This window comes from Rousettus aegyptiacus, unplaced genomic scaffold (assembly GCF_014176215.1).
Source record: "Rousettus aegyptiacus isolate mRouAeg1 unplaced genomic scaffold, mRouAeg1.p scaffold_m13_p_3, whole genome shotgun sequence".
NCBI lineage: Eukaryota > Metazoa > Chordata > Mammalia > Chiroptera > Pteropodidae > Rousettus > Rousettus aegyptiacus.
In genome coordinates, this window is record NW_023416306.1 from 89,643,060 (window position 1) to 89,667,628 (window position 24,569).

Consider the following 24,569-nt stretch of genomic DNA (forward strand, 5'->3'; position numbering starts at 1 on the left):
AAAAATAAAATCACCTGAGTCTTTTGGCTATTTTAATTTCTGCCAGGAAAATACTGCACCATAAAGGTACTGATCAGAAAAAAGCTGCTGAGAATTCTTTTCCAAGGATTTTTTTTAAATGCCAAGGATTTGAATATTGGATAGAGATAAGAAAAATACTATAATGATTGTAAAAACAAATACAATAAAACTGATTTCTGTCTCTATGTTTTCTTCAATTTGAATCTTAAATTCTCAATACACTATAGTTTCTTTATTTAGAAATTCAAAGTAACATAGCACTACAAGATAGTTTCAGAACAAACACACAAAAAACCAAAATACCATACCTTGAGATTTTAATTCCAGTAAAAACGGTAAAATTTGGGTAAAAATACTTAATTTGGAGATTTTTTTCTATAAAGAAATTATAGACAGAAATCTACTTCTATGTAAAATCTAAGGTTCTTTACTAATTAAATACATATATAGTACATATACATATGTATAGAAATTAAAGACTGGAAAAAGTTTACCTTTAGGTGACTCTGTCTGGTTTGGACTTTGATGCCTCTTTTGATGTTCCTGTTCTGACCTTTGAAGTCTTCTAATTGTGGATGTTTGTGAAAATTCTCACTCTCATCACTAGATGATAACTCTAACTATAATAATTTAATAAAATTCTTGAATAAGAAAATATAATTGGATTATTGTATCTTAATGTATTTCTCAAGGGTTATTGCTTTTACTTTCATTTTTTCTTTTAAAAGTTGGCCTAACATTTTTTTGTTAGAAAAATAAAATGCTCCCACAACTCAGAACCATGTTACAAATACGTAATACTTAAGAATTGAAAAATTAGGTAATACGAAGTACTAAGATATACGATTAGGTAATATAAGCAATACTAGGATAGTATTTGATGAAACTTAAATTTTCAATTTAACAGTTTCCTTTAGAACATCCTGAAAGGGTTCATAAAATATAGTTATCTGTAGATACAGCTATCAAAATCAGTTTGACAAACAAACAGAGACTCATAGACATGGACTATAGACTAGTGGTTACCACAGGGTAGGGGAAGAGGGGGGAGGTAGACGAGGTAAAGGAGGTCAAATATAGAGGGGTAGGGGGAGGGCGAAGTGGGTAATGGGAATCAAATATGTGGTAGCTGAAGGAAACTGGACTTTGGGTGGTAAACACACAACAGAATATACAGATGTCAAATTATAATGTACACCTCAAAATCATATAACTGTATTAACCAATGTTACCCCAATAAACTTAAAAAAAAGTAGGTTACAGCAGGACTTCTCAAACTAAGGTACAGTTTGTTAAAACACAGATTCCTGCTCCAGAGGTTCTGATTTTGTATCCATTGCTTGTTCCACTGTTGTATGTTGTGTTCACTTCATGGGTCCTCAAAGCAAGTATAGCAGATATGAGTGGGATCCAGGCAAACTCCTACTTCAAGTCTTGGTCCAAGGTGGCTCATGGTTTATATCTGCTGGAGCCATTAGGGGACATGAAAGACCCAAATCCAATCCAGATTTGCTAATTGGAGTCATTGGCAGCAGCACCTCTCTGCTTTTGGGAAAACTGCCCCATTGGCAAGAAAGTACATCTCTCCTGAGATATACAAGGCAGGAGCCATGGATCCCTGAATCGGTGTCTCCAGCCCACTCCCCTCCCCAACCTTGTTCTGGTGGACCACAGAAAAATGAAATTAATTTGTAACCTAAAACCCTTGTATCTGGCCTGAAAATATGTCAGAGTGCTAGATCTACAAAGAACATTTTCTCTAAAACGGACATCTGTAACTCAACTGCTGCTATCTGATTAAATAGCAATTAAACCCCTCAAGACTCTTTGGAACTTTCAAAGATTATTTGAAATGTAATTGTCTTGTATTGATTAAATAATTTTAAGCTAATTAGAAAGTTACTGCATTGCTTAGTCAATTCCTTTGCAAATAAATTTATCTTATTTATAGACAACAACAACAACAACAACAACAACAACAAATTAGTCCAAACATACAGTACTCCTTTCAAACCAAGAAAATCAATATAAAAATAAGGAATTTGGATGAGGGGGCCTATCACTACATCTTTTACAGAATAATCTAAAACCAGTCAAAAGAATCAAAGAAAGTTAATAGGAATACTTTCAGAGTGGTTTGGTCATCATCATTATCAATATTTCAATTCACTTCTGAGAAGTCAATCAGACATTCAAGTTAAGGCAAGTTAAAATAATTTTTTCTAGTCTATTAGTATAGAAAGTTAACATGGACTGACAGCATTTTTAATTAATTTTACACAAATTAACAGATTTTATTAGAGAATTAAAATACAAGATTTCCTCATCTCAAAACTTACTTATCAGCCATGAGCTGATGATAAATGAATACATTAGGATTAAGACTTGCTCCCCTCCCCAACCCAAACTTGATATTCACATGGTCGCCAATGCCTTCCAGACGGGGACACTTCACTGTCTCATCAAAACCTCAAACTCAAACATGTTCAACAATGAACTTATCTCTTTCTTGTCTTCTCTAGATTTGTGATGCATCTGCCTAACAGCCCAAGCCAAACACCAGTCCTACTAGAAAGTCATCCTTTCCTTCTTTCAAACCCGTTCAGTAAGCAAATGAAAAAAACACAAAAAATGGACCCAGATTTTTCTCCAATGTTACTTCCTGGCACTCTTTGTCTTTACAATCTAATAATATGCTGTTTCACAACTTTGTGTCCTTCTTTAAAATGTTCACTCGGTTGGCAATGCCTTCTCTTCTCCCTTCTCTTGTCTATGCTTTAAGATTTAATAAGGTTTTATCTTCAAGAAGCTTGCCAGAACTCCCAAAGTCTAGGCTAAGGGCTGATTATCTTTTCTTAATGCTTAACTCAAAATATTACATTAAATATATACATTTGCCCCCTCTAAGAAAAAATCCATTTACCTATCTTTCTCTCCTATTAGATTATAGGTGATTTAAAACAGTATCAGATATAATCTTTATAGTATCCCCAGCACCGTACACTGTATATACACAGTAAATATTTAAAAAACATTCGTTGACTTGCTGATGTGTACTGACAAAAGTAGGGATAGTTTCTAAAAGGAGAATAAAATTAAAATAGAAATTCCAGTCACATAGGATGTACTATCTATTTTTCTGTTAACTATATACCTGTAAGATCAAACATACCAACATTCACCTTTACAATTATGTTTCTTGTAATATTTGCTCCAAAGGAATCTGAACTACTATATGTTATTTGTTTATCTACTTACTTTGTTTAGAGGAACCCTGCGCTTTTTTACAGCATGAAGAGGAGAATCAACTTCACTATTTTTCTGATCCTAGGTAAAGTAGATAAATAGATAAAGTAAAAGGTTAAAACAAAAAGGTAAGGAAAGAGAAGATGCCTTAATGATCATACTACTGTGAGTACTGAATGACTCACCTCAGGGGATTCTAAAACATTTCTCTTTTTTTTTTTATTCTTTCTTCGGAAAATCTCATCATCTTCACTTTCATTGTTTGTTGACTGTTCACCTAGAATTTATTTAAAAATAATGAATCTAGTTAATAGATTCAAATTTATCCAGCCACACTATTTTATAGATACAATAAGAATTATTTTTGTAAATATCAACACTTATTCACACTCAAAAAAAGATCATTTTTCAGAAGTTTGGTCAAAAAATCAGCAGACAGAAAAATAAAAGTGCCACTGAAAATTAAATCAGCATAGGAAGAGACAGAAAAATAAAACAGTGCCAGTGAGAAAATTAAGAGCTAACTTTTGTAATAAACATATACTTGAGTTCAATTTTACAAATTAACTGAAAAGAGGCTAGAAGAATATAAAATGTAATTTTATTTGTCAAAGTTTCAGAATTCAGCTTTAAAATCTACTATAGTCTTTCTGCCCTTTGTGTCTTATTCTCTAAGTGAAAAAGTGAAAGAATGATAATGCAGTCTACAAAACAATATATAAAAAAATTTTTTCTATGTCTCTATATATGTACATATACATGTGTGTTTGTGCACAAGCATGAAATAAAAATTGGTAAAATATTCGCCAAAATGCTATAACTAGAACAACACATTAGGAAGGTGGAAAAAATGCTAGAAACAAAACTCTCATGTATGAAATTGAATGCTTCAAATGTTCAGGTACTTAAAGCTCTATTTCTGCACTTTCATAAAATTTTGATTGAAGACACTTCTTTGTGTCTTCACGAAAAATTCTGTTAAGAGCCCTGTGATTGTTTTAGGATATGTTCATAAATTCTTTGATATGCCTCCCTTCAAGAGGTGAATCAGAATTCCTTAAGTGTGGGGCAGATTTAATCACTTGCTTTTAAGAAAAGAATATAATGGAAGCGAAGGTGTGTTACTTCAAATTCTAGAACATAAAATTCACTGCAGCCTTGCTCTCACTCATATCATCCACTTTGGAGGAATCTAGATGCTATACTGTAAGGATATAAGAAGTAACCCTATGGAGAGGCCCACGTAGTAAGAAACTGAGGCCTCCTACCAACAGCAATGTAATACTCTAAGCTTATTCAAACCTTCAGATAACTCCAGCCCTGGCCAACATCTTGGTTGTAACTTCATGAAATATCCTAGGCCAAAACCACTCAACTAAGACACCGTTGAATTCTTGGTCCATAGAAACCATGAAGTAATACAAGTTTATTTTTTAAGCCATTAATTTTGGGGGATGATTTGTTCTACAGCAACAGATAAATAATGCAGATTTTGGTACCAGGAAATAGGGAATTGCCATACCAAAATCCTAAAGTGTGGAAGGAGTTTTAGAACTAGGCTGAGGGCAGAAGCTGAAAGAACTTTTGAGGAGAATCTTAGTGAAAGCTTGAAGAGACTCGAAAGAATTGCTTGTAGGAATAATTTCTTGGAAGATTAACGACCATTAAGGAGGCTATGGGTGGGAGGTTAAAGAAAATAAAATCTTATTAGAAATCAGAAGAGAATCCTTTTTGTAGTGCCAGAAAGTTCAGCAACATTGCAATAACATGGAAAGTAGAAAATGTACCTAAACACAGGTATCACCTGTGTTTCTTGCTGTTAAAGTAAATTGCAAAAGAGATAAACTAAAGGTTTATTAAGTGTGAAACAGCTGAGTCTTGCTGGCTTTAAAAATGCCCAGCTTCTCCAGCTGGCAAATAATGTTAAATTAAGAAATCTTCCAGGCAAAGATCTAATCTAGAGGACTGCCAGGAAAACACTGTCCAGATGAAGCTGAGGGTATTACTGTAGAGGTTTTAAGACCTCAGAAAGATCAAAGATGGTGCCTCAAAGTACCATTTAGTTCAGATAAAAGCCTCTCTAAATATTTTAAGGGTGTCTCTCACAGATCCTCTCAAATAATGGGCCTTCTAAGAATATTAAAGAACTATCTTTAGACATCTCAGCAAAAGTTCATGTTAGAAGAGTTACTCCAAAAGATTTGTGGGCATGAATAGTGTCTAATAAAATGAACACTACTAACTTTCACAAGATTCATGAGAATTATATGGGAAGAAACACAGCCAGCTACAACTGAAAGAGGCAGAGAAAGGAGAAAATGAAAAGAGGCCTTTGGAATCTTAAATTTTTACTAAAAGCAGCAGGCTGAAAAAACTCCACAGGTGCTACCTGTTATGAAAAAAGATCAAGTACCCAGAAGACAAAGCCAAGAACCATGGAGACTTATTCTCAGGGTTTGAGTTCTAATCAAGAAACTTCTAATCTTGGTTCTGCTGGATTTTAGAAATGCTATGGACTAGAGATTTCTGTGTGCCTTCCATCAACCCTCATTTTGAACAAGCCATCTTGAAAGCAGATTCCCCAGGTCTTCAGATGACTGCAACCCCAGGTGAAATCTTGATAATCTCATGAGAAATCATAAGGTAGAACCAACCAGTTACACAACTCTCGAATTTCTAAACCACAGAAATTGTGAGATACATATTTGTTATTGTAAGCCCCTAATTTTGGGGGCAATTATCTGTTACACAGCAATAAATAACTAGTAGAAATTCATATAGTAAATTCCTCCTCACATCTCTGCCAATAAAACATCTACCCAGACAAACTTCAATAAATCCTTTCTTGAAAATAAGCACAGTATTATCCAACCAGTTTTCTTTTTTTCAATATCTTCTAAGAAAGCTAGAGTTAAATGTGGGGTTCGGCTATAGTAACCAACCGATTCCAGGAGGCTTTCCTTTTAACTGCTTTAGTAGTATTTTAATGAACTATTTTTGTATCCATGTAACATTGGAAATGATCTTAGGTGTAATAAAAAATACTAAATAAGTATTCTGATAAATAATTCCCTAATACATATGTATTCATAATTATATTGCCCATGGTTAGTAGTTAAGTGCAGTGCTAGAAAAAAGTTTTAATGCAAAGCTGACACAAAGACAAAAAAAATATTTGATTCCAATTACAAACAATATAAAGGTACTAAAGCAAATATTGAAGGCTCACATGCGACATAAACATTTAGTAAAAATACATATGTTGGAGTATGTCTAAAACTATGCAGAATAGCCTGCTTTTGAAAATTAAATATATTTTCAGAATTTACTTTAAACAAGTTTATTGTAAATAAAACATTCATGAATCAAACCCTCCATACTACTGAGAACAACATAGAAAAAAGATTTAGAGAAACCTTATTTTATCTTGCAACTACTCTTTTTACATAGCCATAAGGAGTAAAATCCATAAATGTCCTGCTATAGTAATCCATACATAAACTAGAGTTCAGGATTTAAGGGACACTTAAATCATTTTATTTTTTATTTTTTTATTTTTATTTTTTATTTTTATTTTTTTTTTGGTGAGGCAATCCATGGTTGACCTCACAGATTGCAAAGACCTTGTCAATTTATAATTCCTTATTATGTTTTTTTTTTTTAATTTTTTACACCTACAGCACCTGGTCTTCCTAGGTGGTCTCCCATCCAAGTACTAACCAGGCCCCACCCTGCTTAGCTTCTGAGATCAGATGGGATCGGGCTAGTTCAAGGTGGCATGGCCATAGATGACACTTAAATCATTTTAATATCAAATATCTATCATTATTTTTCTAGTTTTTCTATAAATTAGATCATAGAAATGCAGAGATTCCTCTTCATCTCCCATGGTCTTGTCTCAATCCTCCAAATATAGTCCTAGTTCTCAACTGTTTTTGCTATATAAACCCTCTACTTTATTCTACCCTCCCCCCAAAAATATTACATTCTCCTTCTTACTCTTTGTTTTCAACATTTTATAACATCCATAGTCTCTATTATTTTCAACATAACCCAACAATAAAATTTCCTGGGGAGCCAAAATAGAAATCTACATTTAATGAAAGCAAATCTACATTTAATAAAAGCCTATAGTTCCAATCTAATCCAGTTCAAAATTTTGAAATTTTCTGAACCTCCTAAACATCCACTATCTTATTATTCCTTTAGTAGTTACTTACACATTTTATGGGTTATTTTTTCAAACGTGTATTTGTGGTTTACAATCACAGGCTATGACCAATTCTTACACTTCTACTATATTTCAGTGTAATCCCTTTCACATGTCACACATGCCATAAATATATATGTAGATAAAATAAACTTTATATTAGTAAACATCAACTTAAGAAATATATATCAATTATCTAATTCAATACACTATATACTGAGAAACTACATTTTGAAAAATGAGTTTATCTAAAGTAACTATTCTAGAAAGATTTGTGTTTTATAAAGATGAAATCTTACCTTCAGTAGAATGACAGGATTGCTGCAGATTGATTTGTTCCTTGCTATTAGCTTTTTCTATAGAAAGTCCCGAATCATGAAAAGTTGAATTCAATGTTTCTTTGAAATTTTGTAGATTTACTTTTCCCTTATTAGAATCTGGCGTCCTAGGCATTTCCTTTTTCTTTTTAGAAAATGAGTTCAATGTGTTTGATTCACAAAGTGGTGTACTCATAACTTTTTCTCCTATTGGCCAAAAGAACTGAGTATATCCAGGAGACATAAATTGTTTATTTTTTGCTGTACTCAATGGAAAATGTGCAGAAGTAGAACTCTGCTTACCTTCACTGGATGAGATAATAATGGTTTTATTTGTAGAACTATCAGCATGATCTCTTGGTATTACTGATTGATTTGAAACATAATTTGCATCAGTTATCTCCTTAATAACAAAACACCTTTCAGATGGGTCATCTAAAAATTTATTCTTATTTGTATCTGATGCATGTCTCAGTATTTCATCATCAGAATCTGGACTACAAAATCCTAAATCAAAGGTAACAGAAAATAAGTCCTTAGAGCAGTCAAAAACATATTCATCATTCTTCAGTTTTTCCTCACCTACACCTGTCAAATCTTCATGAGATTTCCAACAATTAGTATCACAGAGAATTTGATCTTGGGGTTCAGAATTATTGTCTAACAAAAGTTCATCAGAAATTAAGAACTGAGAGACCAGTGTCATCTCACTTATACCAATTTTGTCTGACAGACATAAGGATTTGCATTTACTGTTTGAGGGAGAAAGGCTTACATCATTAAATTCTGTATTAACATCCTCAAATAGTAGTAAACTTTCATCCTGATCAGTGAGCAATGTTGAGAGGCCATTGTTATCAACGCCGTGATTGTTTTCAACAAAATACTTTGGAGGGTCTATGTTTATTTGAGTATGATTGTTTGATACTAAATTTTCATTTTTATTATCTTTACATACTTTATCATCATAATCATGGAAGCTTGGCTCGTCAGAAATCTTATCATTAGTTTTACTATAAAGGCAACTTTTTTCAGGATGATTAATAAATTTAAGTGAATTCAATTCTAAATTCTGTTGAGAATTTATAGCTGAATGTGGTATCAAACAGGTAGTTTTATCATTTTGTAAATACTCTGTGTAGGGTAGGTAAAGCAAATTTTCAAGAGCAGAACCCTTAGCAATGTCAAATTCCAAATTCGAGAGTTCACTGAGAGGTGGAGGAGAATGAGATAAAAATCTCTCTACATTAGTAAGAACCTCTTTTGTTAATGAATGACAATAAAATTGGTCATCTGTTCTAGCTCTACAGAGCTCTTCCTCAAATGGAAGAAATAAGCTGGATAAAACAGATTTCTCATCACTGAAACTGTTATAACCAGAATCTAAAAAATCTCCAGCAAATGAATTAGCAGATTTATTTGCAAACTGATATTCTGTTAATAATCCACATGGCTGATTAACATTTTCATTGACAGCACATATGGCAGCAACTTCATCTGTATCTGATGCTCTTTTATCATTTAGGTCTACCCAAAAAATATTTTCAACAGTAGAATTGCTATCGGTATCTAAAGAATCCATGACAACATCATTGTTTTCTTTTTTAGGCTGATCTTTCTTCGGTTCTTTAGAAGATTTTTTCTTTAGAGAAACAATTTTAGTAGGTTTGATATGAGTTTGTTTAAAAATTTCAGCACATTCTTCATCAGATTCTGTCACCAGGAGTGAACTGCCTTGATTTGTATTCTTTGTAAATGAAGATTTCTTGCTACTAGTAAAGGTGCCATTTGCAAGATGATTGTATTTGCTCCTAGAATCACTACATGTCAAGTGAACATCTTCCAATTGTAAATAGGATTTAATTTCCAATTCATAGCTGCATTCTCCCTGTAAGGAAGGACAATGAAAAAGTCACAGAAAACAAAACAAAAAAGCCAATTTTGGGAGGTGGAAAATAAAACAAAATGTTAAAAAAAAATTATGTATTTATAGTATGAAAAAATAATAAATAAACTGGCATTTAAAAAAAAAGCCAATTCTAAGAGTTGAGTTTTATTCTATGTTAAAATATTTTCTAAATACTATTACATTATTTAAATGATTTTCTTTTAACTTAAAAATTATTCTGATAAACAAAATTATAAATGATACTATTATGAAATTATCATACATTTTTTAATCAGTTAATACTTTTGTATCCCCAGTACTTAATACATGGATGACCCATGATAACTATTTGTAGAAAGAACAAATTTAATGAATACATAAGGTTATAAACACTAAGCTTTTCCACTTCTAAAATTTAATTGAACGATATTTTAATTTTCTAAAAATATTTAAGAAATTTATACAAAAGAAAAGCACAAATACATATGTTAAATTTACTCTCTCGATGAAGGTAAACGAAGAACAGCTTTTAGAACACCTGAAATAGTGGTACTTGTATGTCCATTAGGCTCCAGGCTGGAAATAGTATTTTTAACAAACTTCCCAACCAAGAACTCTTATAGTGAAATTCTAAGACTTACTTATCTCTAAATCTAAAACTACAGTCCCCACCACTCCTGGCTCATCCGTCCCTCCTACCCTGAGAGCTGCTTTAGACAAGATCCCTCTACTATTCAGGAACGTAAGCAGTTAACTCTCAGTTTGAATAATAAATACAATAAACATTAATGTGAGAATATCTGTTTCTCTGACAGTGTATGTGCTCCCACAGACAAAGTATTTTATCTGGCTTTTTCACTGATGTAGCCACAGGGCCCGGAACAGATAATGGCATATAGAGGACACTGAATAAATGTGTTAAATTGATGGCACAAGTGTTGCTTAGATTCACAACTAATTCCTATATTTACATATATTTGTAAACAATAACTAGTAAGAAAAATTCTAGCTACAATCTACTGAGTACTTACTATGTGCCAGTTAATATTCTAAGTGCTTTACATGTATTAAAGTCATTTAATCCTCACGACAACCCTACAAAGGTTTCATCATCATCCCCGTTTTACAGATGAAACTGAGGCACAAAGAGGTTAAGTAATGAACAGATGCATAATTAGTAGAGGTAGTGTTGGGATTCTAACTCAGGCATTTTGGGCTTCACTCTCATAATAGGTTCATCATTCTGACTTTCTCAAGGAATAATAATCAAGAAACTGCTGAGGGAATAAATAATTCTCTAACCTACCACCAGGATATAAGAGACATACCAAATGGCCTATGTGATAGAGGATATTTCAATACATTGCATCTAACAAGAATCTTTACAGTTTATTTAAATCATTATGTATATTAAAATTTAACTCTAGCCTATCAATATTTACGGAAAATATTCTTTTAATTAAGCCTACTTCTCCTAAGGTAGAAATCTAGATCCTTATTGAGATCACAAGGATCTATACAGAAAAACAAAATATTCTAGTTATAATTATTTATAATATTTCTTATAATAATGACTTCAAATTAAGGATAAAAATTAAATATTATAGTTTCACCATCATAACAGCAAAATAAAGTTACAATAAAACCCTACCTCTTCATGTCTCATTCCTTCTATCATTTGCATAATGCTTATGAAATGGTGGCATCGATCTGAATGGTCAACTTGATATGTAGGAAAAGGATGATCCTGCCATAGTCTCCATTCAGAAAGAGAGAGCTGATGAATTCCAAAGGTTGGTTCTTGAATCTTGATTAATGATTTTAAAAATAATAAATATGATAAAAACACACATACTCTGATTTCACAAATTAATTAAAAAAAAAAAACAACACTTAATACACAATCAGCCCAACATAAATAATTTGAATTCATTTAGGTACTTGCAACTAAACTCTCAGGGGAAAAAAAAATAATTTCATAAAGTAAAAAGATGACTTTTAAATACATTTTTAAAATAAATGAGATATGAGTTACTACTTGACCATATTCCTATTTATATAGTTCTATGTTAAGAGCAAATACTTAAGAAAATGTATGGTTTCAAAACTAGTATTCTGCTTGATTTATATCCTATAATCTAATATGAAGGCATTCACAATCTCCCAGTGGTACTAATCCCAATTCTTCTTGCCTGCTGACATGTCTTACTTTCCCTGTTAGTGAATAAAATACAAATTCTAAATAACTGTATATTTCAAGCACTATAAACCTTCTAAAAGGAATCTTTTCTGAGGTGTTTTTCCCACTCTTTAGGCACATAAATAACCTTTAACAAATTATTTTGACTTTCATTAAGTTCACCAATAATTTATTCATAAATCAAAATAAATACTAACATCCAAATTAAAATTTTACTGTAATTTCAAAACAAAAAATAAAATGTTTTTACAAAGATGCTTGTGACAGCATAATTTTAAGTTAGTAATATATTGAAAAGAATTCCAAAAAACAACAGCGATATTGTCAAACTGTGGAATACTGCAGAGTAATATAACAATCGGGTAAATTATGCCTATACAGAAATTTTCATATGGTAGAAAGTCATGAAGAAAAGGCAGAACTTATAAAAATATATCTTACAGTATTACAAAAAATATATATAAAAGAATATAAAAAAATTAGTTTTACAAATTTAGACTTAATTTAATATTATTTTTTAAACTGTTTACATTCTTAATTTTTTAAGTTGACATTGTGATCATGAGCATTCTCTTTACTCCCAAAGCTACTGTATCATCATTATAAAGAGTGTCTGAAAATATTCAACTTACTGATTTGTTTTCCTCATTTTGTAAAGATAGAAACTGAACTTGAGGCAATGTTATTTCCTTAATTTCATCACTGTCTTTTAATCTATAAAGTTTGTTCCATAATTTAAATTCTTCTTCTGATAAGGACCAATCTTCCTTGGAATTACTTTGCCTCATTCCTATAAGTTGAACAGAGATTTAAAAGAGGTTAAAAACAATGGAGAGGATGCAGAAAAAAAGGAACCCTCATACCTGCTGGTGGGACTGGAAATTAGTACAGCCACTATGGAAAACAGTATGGAGGGTCCTCAAAAAACTAAGAATTGATCTACCATATGATCCAGCAATCCCTCTATTGGGTATTTACCCCAAAGACTTGAAAACCCATATCCAAAAAGGTATTTGCACACTGATGTTCATAGCAGCACTATTCACGATGGCCAGGAAATGGAAGCAACCAAAGTGTCCTATGATAGATGATTGGCTAAAGAAGCTGTGGTACATATATACAATGGAATATTAGCCATAAGAAGAGATGAAATGCTGCCATTTGCGACAACCTGAATGGACCTCAAGATTATCATGCTAAGCGAAATAAGCCAGGCTGAAAAAGTTGAAAATCACATGATATCACTTATATGTGGGATATAAACCTAAAAGCAACAAATGAACAGGACAGAGACTCAGGGACATGGACCATGGACTAGTGGTTACCAGAGGGTAGGGGGTCAGGGACGAGGGAAGAGGTAGACAGGGTAAAGGGGATTAAATATAGGGGAGTTGGGGGAGGGTGAAGTGGATAAAGGGTATCCAATACATGGTAGCTGAAGGAAACTGGACTCTGGGTGGTAATCACACATTAGAATATATAGATGTCAAATTATAATGTACACCTGAAAATTATATAATTGTATTAACCAATGTCACTCCAATGAACTTAAAAAAATCTTCAAAAAAAGGAGGCTAAAAAAATCTGTTAGGCAAACATAAAACATGCAACATCATCTCTGTCTATTCATTGCTGCTAAACTACCGATTCTATTCCTTAAAAGTAGTATTCTTCACATAATCACTCTAGCTATCACTTTCTGCTTCTACATATCTCCTAACTTCTCTCACCTCTTTAAAAGTACTACCATGCCTTTTTATCTAAGAGCTAACCTTTGTTAATGACTTCATTAACAGAATAGAGCCAGGTAGCTAGGCTCTCAGTCTTGGTCTCTTTTGGACTCTCTCCATTTTGTTGTTTAAGACTTGGCATGAAACAGATAACATACAAATAAAAACTAATACCATGATTCTATCATAACATTATTGGAAGGGCTATCTGAAGCTTGGGGATGGCGGGAACCCCAAGAGATTTTAGCTTAAGTCTTAAAGGCAGGGGGTAGGGGGTGGGGAGTGAAGGGTGATAAAAAAAGACCTACTGTTTTAAAAATGACATAATAATATACTTTTTAAAAAACGATAAATTAACCTTTTTTGACTTCCATAATCTCTATAAATGAAAATAATTGTCAATTTGGAAGGGATAAACATTATAAAGCAAGAACTCTGGCCTAATACAGATGAGGGCAGAAAAAAAAATCATAAAGACTACTGAAATAGGAAACAAGAAACTTCTGTCTTAGCTATTCCCAAATACTATAAGAAGCTTTTGTAAAATAAGGGATTTGGACTAAGTGATCTCTCAGGTCCCTTTCAGATTTAAAAATCTGAGGCTCTAAGACTTTTGAATTAGGAAAATATTCTACTCTCCTACTCACTTTAAATAAATGCAGACCTCTAAGCCCCAATGAATTATATACTGATATATAGATTACATTTATACACACAATCTTGGCAAGATGAATCGGTGACACTTGAAAAATCTGGGATAATGAGAAAAAAAGTACTGAAAAATGAACATGAGCTAATACCTCAATTTTTAAAAAAGGACAGGTTCTACAATTTTACTTAAGAAATTTGCCATCCATTCCTAGTAGCATTTTAGAACAATTATTAAACATATGGTTAATTAACATTTATAAAAATACAATGATCACAATTTATGCCAACCTTATCAAGTTTTGATGCTATTATTAGTTTAATAAATTCAAGAGAATTCAGAATACATATTTTCTTTTCATTTTAAGCAAATATTTGGCAAAGTCTTCTAAAATGACAGGTATATTCCTATTAAGTGGATTTGTATTAGGTTTAATAGGTATATCCAAAAAGCATTTATTAATAGCTCTGAGTTAAGGGAAAGAACATTAACAAGTTTAAGTGAATCTAAAGCAGGTGACTCAGAGGAAAAGAACCTTAAAATATCATGGTATGAAAATCAGTAGGACAAACAGTTAAACAAACTTGCGAGATACTGTCTTCAAATATACAAACAACTGCTACATAGGTGAACCAAGGATCATAGCCATTCTTTACATTGAGAAAACAAAACTAAATCAATGAGAAAAAGGTACAAAGATTTTTCAACATAAAAAAGAACCTTCTTCTATACAAGGATATTCAACAATAGAATGAACCCTCAAAAAGAAATATAATTTACTTTAACAGATATTCAAGTTGAGGCTAGATGTGCATGTAACAAGGATGTAGCAGAAAGCATTCCTAACAATTACACCAAATGATCCAAAGATTCCTCCCAAATCTTAAAATACAATTACATGGTTTTATGATTCTTTAAAAGCCCTCCTTAAAGATTAAAAAAAAAAAACAAAACATTTTAGTTTCTCATTTTCATAGTGCTAATATTTCAAAATAATTTCTTGTAATCACCAAAACCTCTGCAGGCCTTAAGCTAGCAACAACCTCAATACTAACTATGCCCCCTGGCACCAAAGCATTTGTTTCTCCCTGACTCAGTATTACCAATAACCTAGTCTAACTTTGTCACTATTGTTTCTGTTAAAAAAGAGAACAGAAAAAGAATTATCTCCTTTGCAGAAAGGGAAAGAAATCATTCCTCCTCCCTTTTTTAGAGCAATTCCAAAGACACTTGAAAATGTTTGTAAACTCCTTCTTTAACCCTTGGATATGTATGCAAATCTCTGTAAAAGTAAACAACCCTCTAGCCAGCTTTTGATCAGATCTTAAGGGTCTAGAAGCTGTCTCTTTGAAATATAAACATCAAGGAAGATTAGTGTCCCCAAATCCCAGTCAGCAGGGGACTTTACCTTAGGTATCAGTCTCAGAGCTGTTACTATCTGCTTGTCATAGAGAAAAGTTTTGTCACTTCATTAAATAAAGGCAATTAGCTAACACAAATGGCTACCTTGATTACCAGGTGAATTTGGGATGAACTATGAAAGAATGTCTAGCAAATGGTGCTGTCTTCTTATACCAGGACAAGTTACTGTTAATCTTGAGAATATATATGTAAAGTATCCTAAGTATTTAGGGTAGTGAACAGGGTAGAATTTCTCTTTGTGGATTGCCTATAATGCACACTGCAATCTGGTTTAATGCTTATTCAATAATAAAACTTTTATTTTTTTCTACATTTTGTAAAGAGGATATTTTAATTTTCCTAGCACTGAGTTTCTATTACACTATTATTGCCAATGTCTCTTGCCCTTTACCACACATCCTTTCCCTCCTGAGAATACCCATAACATTGTAGAATGAATACACATTGCACTCTTCAAAGAACAAATATATCATTATATGACCTGCTAACTAAAAGGAAAAATGTGCATGTTTTAAATGCAAAATTTTTTATTTACCATTCCTATAAGAAAAGGTAGATGACTTTTTCTTCAAGTTTCGAGAAGGCTTCTGTGGTTGATAGATACCATTTGTAATGGACATTTTATGTAATTCTGGATTGATTCCATCAGGAACCATTCGTGGACTTCGCTGGTAAAAATGAAGGGCCTGCCTGTTACCTGAAATAGCTCTGTAAATACTTCTTTTGTTGGACTGACTTTGATTATAAGTCTGCAAAAACAAACATTAGATTATATTATTTCTATAATAATCACTTAGCCACAACAAGTAATTATTAGTTTGGGTTTATTCTACACAGTAAATTAAACTCTGATCAACTTAAATACTTAGAGAATAGAATATCTGTTGCCTTGAATTTGAACCCTGTTCAATTAACCCTTGATGAAATCGTTTCAAAGTCTATTATTATAAAAGCCTACTTTAGTAACTATATTGCAAAAAAGAAATCTTATTTAGTATCTTGCTGTTTTTGAGTAAGGCTGATATTTATAAGTGTTAAGTTGCTTTTTAAAAATACTATTCCCTTATTTCAGCTTCTTACTTTATCTCTCTACACTTGTTTTCTTTACTATATACAAGAAAAGCAACACTCCCCTTATAGGATCGTTAACACAGAATTAAATAAGATACTGCATCAATAATATTGTGATAAGTTTGCATGGTGACAGATAATTATGAGAATTCGTGGGTAATCACATTATAAGGTATAAAAATGTTGAATTTGTCTTTAGACTGTATTTCTCAAGTTTAAATTAACAAATTGTGTTTCTAAAAGTCTACTTACACGTTCTTCTCGTCCTTCAGCAAGGATAACAACAATCCTGCCTTGACGTTTTCGGCCAGTTCTACCCATTCGTTGTATAAGACGAATTGGGCTCTTCTGGGCATCAAAACATATTATAAGATCGACTTCTCCTATATCCAAACCTTCTTCACCAACACAAGTAGAAACCAATGTATTGTAACCACCACTACGAAATTGTTTCACCACCTAAAATAAAAGTGACTTAAAAATAACTAGATGCAAATATAAGAGAATTGTAGCTCAAAGCAAACTTTTCCTGCTCACCTCAAAATGTTGAAATCAGATTAAAAATCTCCATGAATACTACTGAATAGGAAAAGTGTGGCAAAATGTCAATATAAGCCAAAAGAAACTGTGGTAAAATGCAAAGGGCAGTCTTAACCCTTGCCTTCATAGGGGTTGTAATTCTGAAAGGGTCTGTTAACAATTTACCCATGAATGAGAAATCCCAGATGCTATTTTTAGCATCACTAAAAAGGGCATATAAGGAAGGTAAGTAGCCCAGAGAAATTACTGCTATTTATTATATCCTAGATCTAAATTTATTGTTAGGTGTATGCAAAGTAAGAATGTTTTATTACTCTTAGAATTTATGAATGAAAAAGGGGCATTGTAAGAAATCTAACCTAAAGTACCTGAGTGATCTGATCACAAATTCCTAACTAGGCAGGTGAAGGTAGGCAGTCACATCTCAGGCCTATAACTTCTTTAGTAACAGGTTTATCTTTGCCTTAAGCAAGCCCTGCCCATTGTTTCTGTGCACCTAGGTTAACATACCTTTGAAATGTGTCTTTTTCAGAGGCCTCAAAAGAGCACATAATCTTAACTATCCTATAATCTAATCCCCCACCTCTTTGTAATTGTCCTAACCGCTTTCTCCCTAATTCCAAATGTAGAAAAGAAATTGCAAAACTGTCATTCTCTGAAGCATTTGACGTCTTGCCTCCTGGCACTGTCGTCAGTTTGGCTCAAATAAATAAACTCCTATAAAAATTCTCTATAGGTTTGGACATTCTTACAATAACAAATTCACCTTACCTTTTTTACTGTTATTCCAGTGAGGGGAGTAGTAGAATATGCCACCCAAAATATGACTGTAAGAGTTGTCAATGTAAAAAACGTCCAAACCTATAGAGAATTTCTGAGTTTATTTGAGCCAAACTGACGACACATGCCAGGCAGCAAGATTTTTCTTGCTCTTCTCACTCCATATTTCTCTGACTATAAACTCTGACACTGGTTATATCCCACTTTCCACCCTCTCTGAGTGTACTCATAAAGTTGAACGTGGCTGGAGAAAAACATCAACTATGTTAACTGGTTTCACTTTAAATTAATAATTTCTCACCTTGAATGGGCCCGTGGTGCTACATGAAAATCATTTCACATTTCCCTAATCCATTCACACTCCCCATTCTCCCAGATAACTGTTTTCTACTCTCTCCTATCTCATCAAACTTCTAATACTTCCTCTCTATCCTCACTCTCAGCTGGTGCCAGAACAAAATTTGAGCAATCAAAAAGACTTTCCACAAAGTATCGCTACCAGGTCAACTCACCAACCTGTACCTGTGGCTACACAGTCTACCTTCCCCTCTATTGTTTTGAATAAGTTCCATGTTAACAGAGGTCAATCCCTCTATTTTTGTACTACATCCCATCCCTTTCCCTCATCTACTCATAGATCATTCCAGCAATACTCTCCTCTACTCTATCGTTTTCTTTCACAACCCAACATAAGACAAACAAAAAATCACTTCCATCTTTGCTCTCCTTTACAGCAAAAATCCTTGAAAGACTTGTATACTTGCTATCTCCAGCTCTTCGCAATGGTGGCTTATCTCTACCATTCCACTAAAACTGTTTTTTCCAAGCTCATTTGCCTTTTCACCCCTTTATCCAATGGTCAATACTCAGTTATCACCTTACATGACCTACTAGCAGCATTTATACATTTAATCACTCTTCTTCCTTGTTTGTCCCCAGGATACCATACTCTCTTGGTCTTTCTCTGATTATACTAGCCATTTATTTTGATTCTGTATGGAATCATAATCACTTCTATCTCATAACAATAAAGTACCCTAGAGCTCAGTCTTTGGACATCTTCTCTATCTCCTTTCAATCAGTTGGTAATTTCATGCAGTCTACATGATGATGACTCCCAAATATATACTTCCATGGATCCATGAACCTATGAAACAAGACTTACATATTCAATTGTTCATTCAACAACTCTATTTGATGTATAAAATAGTGTTACTCAAAGTGCAGCTCATGAACTGTTTATTACTAGTCCCAGTTACAAACTGTTTATTACTGGCCAACAAGAAGTAGAAAAATTAAGAGGAAGAGTTTAGAAGTTTAACAGAATAATTCTGTTTGTTGACTCTAATAATAAAAAATTTGAACATGACCTTTGTTTTACATAATTTTACTTTTCTCATAATCCATGTTTATTGTAATGTTCAAAAGTATCTGTCTATGAAGTATTTGGAGGAAATAAACTAGTCCTCCAGTTTTGATAGTTGGAAAACCACTAATCTCATGGTTATGACAGTTAACTTGTCTAAAACCAAACTCTTGATGTTCTCTCCAAAATCTTTATTTCCTGCAGTCTTAGCTATTTTAGTTAACAGCAGCAATTTTTAGTTGTTTAAACCAAAAACCTTGGCATTAGCCTTCATACTCCTTTATCTCACATCCCACTCTAATGTCAATAAATTCTGCCAGTCCGACCTTCAAAATGTATCCAGAATACAATCATTTCTCAAAACCTTCCCTGCTACCTCTGTAGTACAAGCCACCATCACTGTTAGCTTGAATTATTATAATGTCTTCCAATATGTCTTCTTGTTTCCACTCTTAGCTCCTTATAGTTTATTCTTAACCAGAGTGATTCTTTTAAAATATAAATCAGGCCATGACCTTCTTATCCTCCAAACTCTCCAAGGGCTACTTTCCCATCTCATTCAGAGTTAAAGCTACTACTGTCATTAAGATGGAAATTACCTATAAGGCCCTAAAGAATCTGGCCCTCCAGTTCCTCTGTGACTTATCACCTGTTCCTAAATAATTTAATTTCAATTTGACCCTTTTAGGTAAAAATTCATTTTATTTTTCATTCACACACAAATGTTAAGATTAGTAATAATCACCTACTAGATGTGTGAGCCCTTTAAAGTACTTAAAATCAGACTTGAGATAGGAAAAGGTGTTATAGTCAGACTCAGGAAAAGACCCCCTTGACCACCAGATCCCAACAGCTTAAACAGACTTCTGAGTGCAGTGAGGGCTGGTATAAAAGTTATTTAAAGAAAGAGATTCCTCCTCTACTGATGTTGAAAGAATCAAGAAAGGATCTATCAAAATGAATTTGACCTTAAGGACACACCTAATTGTCAGCGATTACTCAGTGTAGACCTATAGCTAATTTGCAAAAATCTGTTAACAGTTTATAAAAATTAAGAGTCTAAAACTTTCCCCCCAAACATATCACAGTATGTAGAAAACTTATGACCTCTCATTCAGAGCATATGGCTACCTTAAATATCACCATGGTTTCCTCTGACAATATTTTTAAATTAAGATTTTTAAATAACAGAAAAAAGATATAATTGTTTAAAATAACTAGAGTGACTTAAATAAACAGTAAACATTTATTAAAGGCTCTACCGCACAATTTCATTTAATGCTTACAACTCTAGAGAGTACCTTTGCAGATAAGGATAACTGAGGTACAGGAAGTAAAGAAACTTGGAAGTAAAGAGCCAGGATTCCAACCCAGCAGTATAATTCCACAGACTATCTGCTTAAATATTACACTTTACATTACTTAAAAATGTTTATGTGTATGTGTATATGTGTGTGTGTGTATATACCATCTTTTTTTTTTTTATACATGTTTTACTATAAAATTACCTTTAAGAAGTACCCAACTGACCAGTGAGTTAAAACAAAATGCATAAGTGCAAAGCCAACCAATATTATTTTTACTTCATCGTCTCTAAAAATAATTACCTCCAGTTGCTCCTTCTGGGTAAAACCTTTCATGCTCTTCCCTGAGGCATGGCCAACAAAAGTCATTACTCTAATAATTGGCTGGTGCTGTAAAAGCATTTCTGCAATTTCTTGAACACTATCTCGAAATGAAGAGAAGATCATAACTCTGGTTTTGTCACATTTCTTTTCAGATGTGTTTTGAGCTATATAACAACAAAAAAAAACTTAATTAAAACTTTTGAAAAAGAATATAGATAAGGACTAGTTCAAAAGACAAGCCCGAAACTATGTAGTAATGAATGATAATTCTTTCAAAAGAATAATTTAAGATATCTTAAACCTTTGCTGGTTTCCTCACCTTTCCTAGTAATTTCAATAACCTTAGCTCCTTATCTCTCATTGGCTATCATAAAACAAAATCCCATACAAATCAAATAAAAATTACCTGAATCACTTTTGACCAGGCCTTCATTTCATGCATGATGCCTATTATTCCCCTTTACATTCTAAGTCAGAAGTACAGAAATGTAGAGTTCCTACTGATTTCATAAATCTTCCCTTTTCTTTCTATTTACTAAAGGCACTATCTTAATCCAGGCCATGGAATTCGGTCCCCATATCTATTATACTTTCAAATTCTCCAGTAACTACTGAGTATACCCTACAAGCCAATTGCAAAGTTCCTCCCAATGTCTCTGTGCTTCAAAGGCAGTAGAATGTATGAATAAGAACATGATCTTGTAGGCTGTGTCACTTACTCTCTGGGTGACGTGTGGCCATGGTAGTTATTTTATTTCTTTAAGCTTTAGTTTCTTCATATCTAGTATGGATTGAGGGGATGATTAAATGAACTAGTAAATATAAAGTATGTAGACTTGCACATAGCAATTGGCTAATAATTGCAAGTTGTATGGGGTTTTCTGTTATTAGTTTTCTTGTTTTTAAGCTTGCTTGGGACTTTGACAATCCTTTCTTCCATATCATTTATATAATTACCATCTGTGTGCCAGGGACTACAGTAACTATTTATATATTCATTCATTTAGTCTTTATAACAACCCTAAGGACTAAATGACTTAATACATATAAAGCTAAATTCTCAATATATAAAGAAAAAGTAACAGGAGCTGCAAGAAAAATTATTTTAGGCAAACCTCCTTCGAGTCACCATAGCACTGAGCTTCTGCATCTGACCAATCCCTAACCAATAGCTACTTTCAATGCAAAGCATGTCTTCTTCGACCAGCCACCCATTTTTCTGCCTTCATTACACTGAAGCTCCTCTATCAAAGTTCTCAATAACTTCCGTATTGCCAAATTCAATGAATACTTTTCAGTTCATGTAACCACACCTCTTAGCAGTATTTAATACAGTCTGCTCCTTCCTACTGAAATAGTCTCTTCCCTCAGCTTCTACGATACTTCATTTGTCTAGTTTCTTTCTCAATTGCCTTTGTGGCTTTTTCCATCTGAATTCTAAATATTAGTATTCTTCAGAACTACATTCTGGGTGCTCTCTTGTCTCTAAACTATATTCCTGGTGATGTAATCACATGTATTCCTAAGACTTTAAATACTGCCTTTATGCTGATGACTACAAAATCTATTCATGCATCTATAAATAGATAAAAATAGCTCAGACCATTCTTCTGAAATCCAGATTCACTTTTCCAGTGCCTACACATTTCCACTTGGATGTCTCAAAAGCATCCTAATATGTTTGCTCTTTCTTCTCTATATTGTTGTTAACTTTCTCTTTGTTTATATGATCATCCATAAATACACGCACACCCATGTGATTCCTTTTCTTCTTATATCCTATGTCCAGTCCATCAACAAATACTGCTGGCTCCAACTTCAAAATATACCTAGAATCTATGACCACTTCTCGGCACTTCCACCATTAAAGCCACCATCTGTTATCATCCTAGACTGTTACAATAGACTACTAATTCATCAATGTCTACTTTCCACAGAACTACCAGAGCAATCTTTTAAAAATGTAAGTCAGAGTATATCACTCTGTAGCTCCAAATGCCTCTGGAACAACTGCACAAAGCACACACTTTCAAAGAATAAAATCCAAAGTCCTGACTTTGCTTCCAAGCCCTAGGTCTGCCCCTGGCTACCTTTCCAGCCTCCTTCTATACTACCCTTATCCTCATTAAACTTATTCCAGCCAAATTGGTTTGTTTACTGATCCTTAATCATATCAAGCACTCTACTGCCTCAGGGCCTTTGGATCTGCTATTCTCTCTGTCTGGAATGATCCTCCCCTAGAAATCCTCAAGGCTTGCTCCCTCACTTCCATCAAGTTAACAGCTCAAATATCACCCTATATAGACAGGCTTCCTCTAATACCCTATTTAAACAGCCTCTTTCATGACTATCTTCCTACCTAGTTCGCTTTTCCCTACCATTATATTATATATTATTTTACTATCTGCTTCCCTTATATTGCCCAAGACTAATCTTTTCTTTTTCACATATCTAACAGTATTAACATTCCTACCATTCCCCTTGCCCCTATCCTCCCAAAATTTGGTTTTTTATATTCATTCTGCAAGTAACTAAAAGCACAACTTCTCCATAAGTAAAGCTAGCACAAACTAATGAGTCGGAGTTTTAGCTTTTTCAATAGTCTTGCCCTGAGGCTATTATATGTGACCTACCATTCCATGACTTGAAGTGTTCAACTACGATTTCTTCTAATTTCTTTAATTTTGGGTGACTATAGAAAAAGTCTTTATCTCCTGCAAAAATAAAAAAAAATTAACAAACTCTATTTTTCCATATTCAATTACATTAATATATTTTCATTACCCTTTTCAAAATGGATTTGTTAAGTAGGATAAGTAGCATCTGGATAGCACATAAACCTTAAAGCAAAATAAATTTTTATATAAATTTCATCCTGAGAGAAAATCCAAAAAGGAATCAGCAGCAACATAGAAGAAAGAAAATATTAAGTAAACTATAAATCAGTTTTTGGTAATTCTCAGAATTTTTTCACTACCATAACAACTATTAACTTGTACTATAAACTGCTTAAGTATACACATTTGCCCTGCTACTCCTTTTCATTGTATTTTATTTATTTGTTCTATTCTATTTATCCCTTTTAGCATTTAACAGATCTATTGCTATAGAAATACAAGTATAGAAAGACGTGTATCAATGAAGCAAAATTTCCAAATTAATCTTGATGAAGAAGAAACAATAATATTTTAAAAGAAAAAACAGACCTTTTTCGATAGTAGAAATGCCACTTGCTGAAGTACTACGTATATGTGCAAACATACACTCTAGATGATTATAGAGTTTCATGAAGTCCTCATTTCGCCGAAGTTCATTTTTTGCTCGAGTCATTCCTTCAGAAATTGAGAAAAAGTTTCCCCAATAAATAAATTTAATGGCAAAATTAATTGAATTTATTATGTATTAAGAAGATATTAATCTTTAGAAATGCAAATTTTTAAAACTTAAACATGAAAACCGTCAATGTTTTCTAGTTCTGCATTCACATATATATCAATCAAT

At 33.0% G+C, this 24,569-nt stretch overlaps 1 protein-coding gene and 1 non-coding gene across 3 annotated transcripts in view; both read right to left on the bottom strand.

Annotated features, from left to right (window-relative positions):
- FANCM (FA complementation group M) overlaps positions 1 to 24,569 on the bottom strand; it is a 44,530-nt gene that overhangs the window by 10,536 nt on the left and 9,425 nt on the right. For both annotated transcript variants that reach the window (XM_036238375.1, XM_036238374.1), the window contains exons 7-17: positions 24,275 to 24,400; positions 23,702 to 23,782; positions 21,048 to 21,232; positions 17,007 to 17,213; positions 16,219 to 16,432; positions 12,515 to 12,672; positions 11,334 to 11,489; positions 7,777 to 9,682; positions 3,453 to 3,544; positions 3,280 to 3,348; positions 516 to 641 (exon numbers count right to left, since the gene is read on the bottom strand). In XM_036238375.1, the coding sequence (XP_036094268.1) occupies positions 516 to 641; positions 3,280 to 3,348; positions 3,453 to 3,544; positions 7,777 to 9,682; positions 11,334 to 11,489; positions 12,515 to 12,672; positions 16,219 to 16,432; positions 17,007 to 17,213; positions 21,048 to 21,232; positions 23,702 to 23,782; positions 24,275 to 24,400 (3,320 nt within the window). The remainder of the gene's footprint in view (positions 1 to 515; positions 642 to 3,279; positions 3,349 to 3,452; positions 3,545 to 7,776; positions 9,683 to 11,333; positions 11,490 to 12,514; positions 12,673 to 16,218; positions 16,433 to 17,006; positions 17,214 to 21,047; positions 21,233 to 23,701; positions 23,783 to 24,274; positions 24,401 to 24,569) is intronic.
- Positions 6,939 to 7,057, bottom strand: LOC118601361. The gene has a single exon (XR_004950286.1). It is a non-coding gene; the product is annotated as a 5S ribosomal RNA (ribosomal RNA).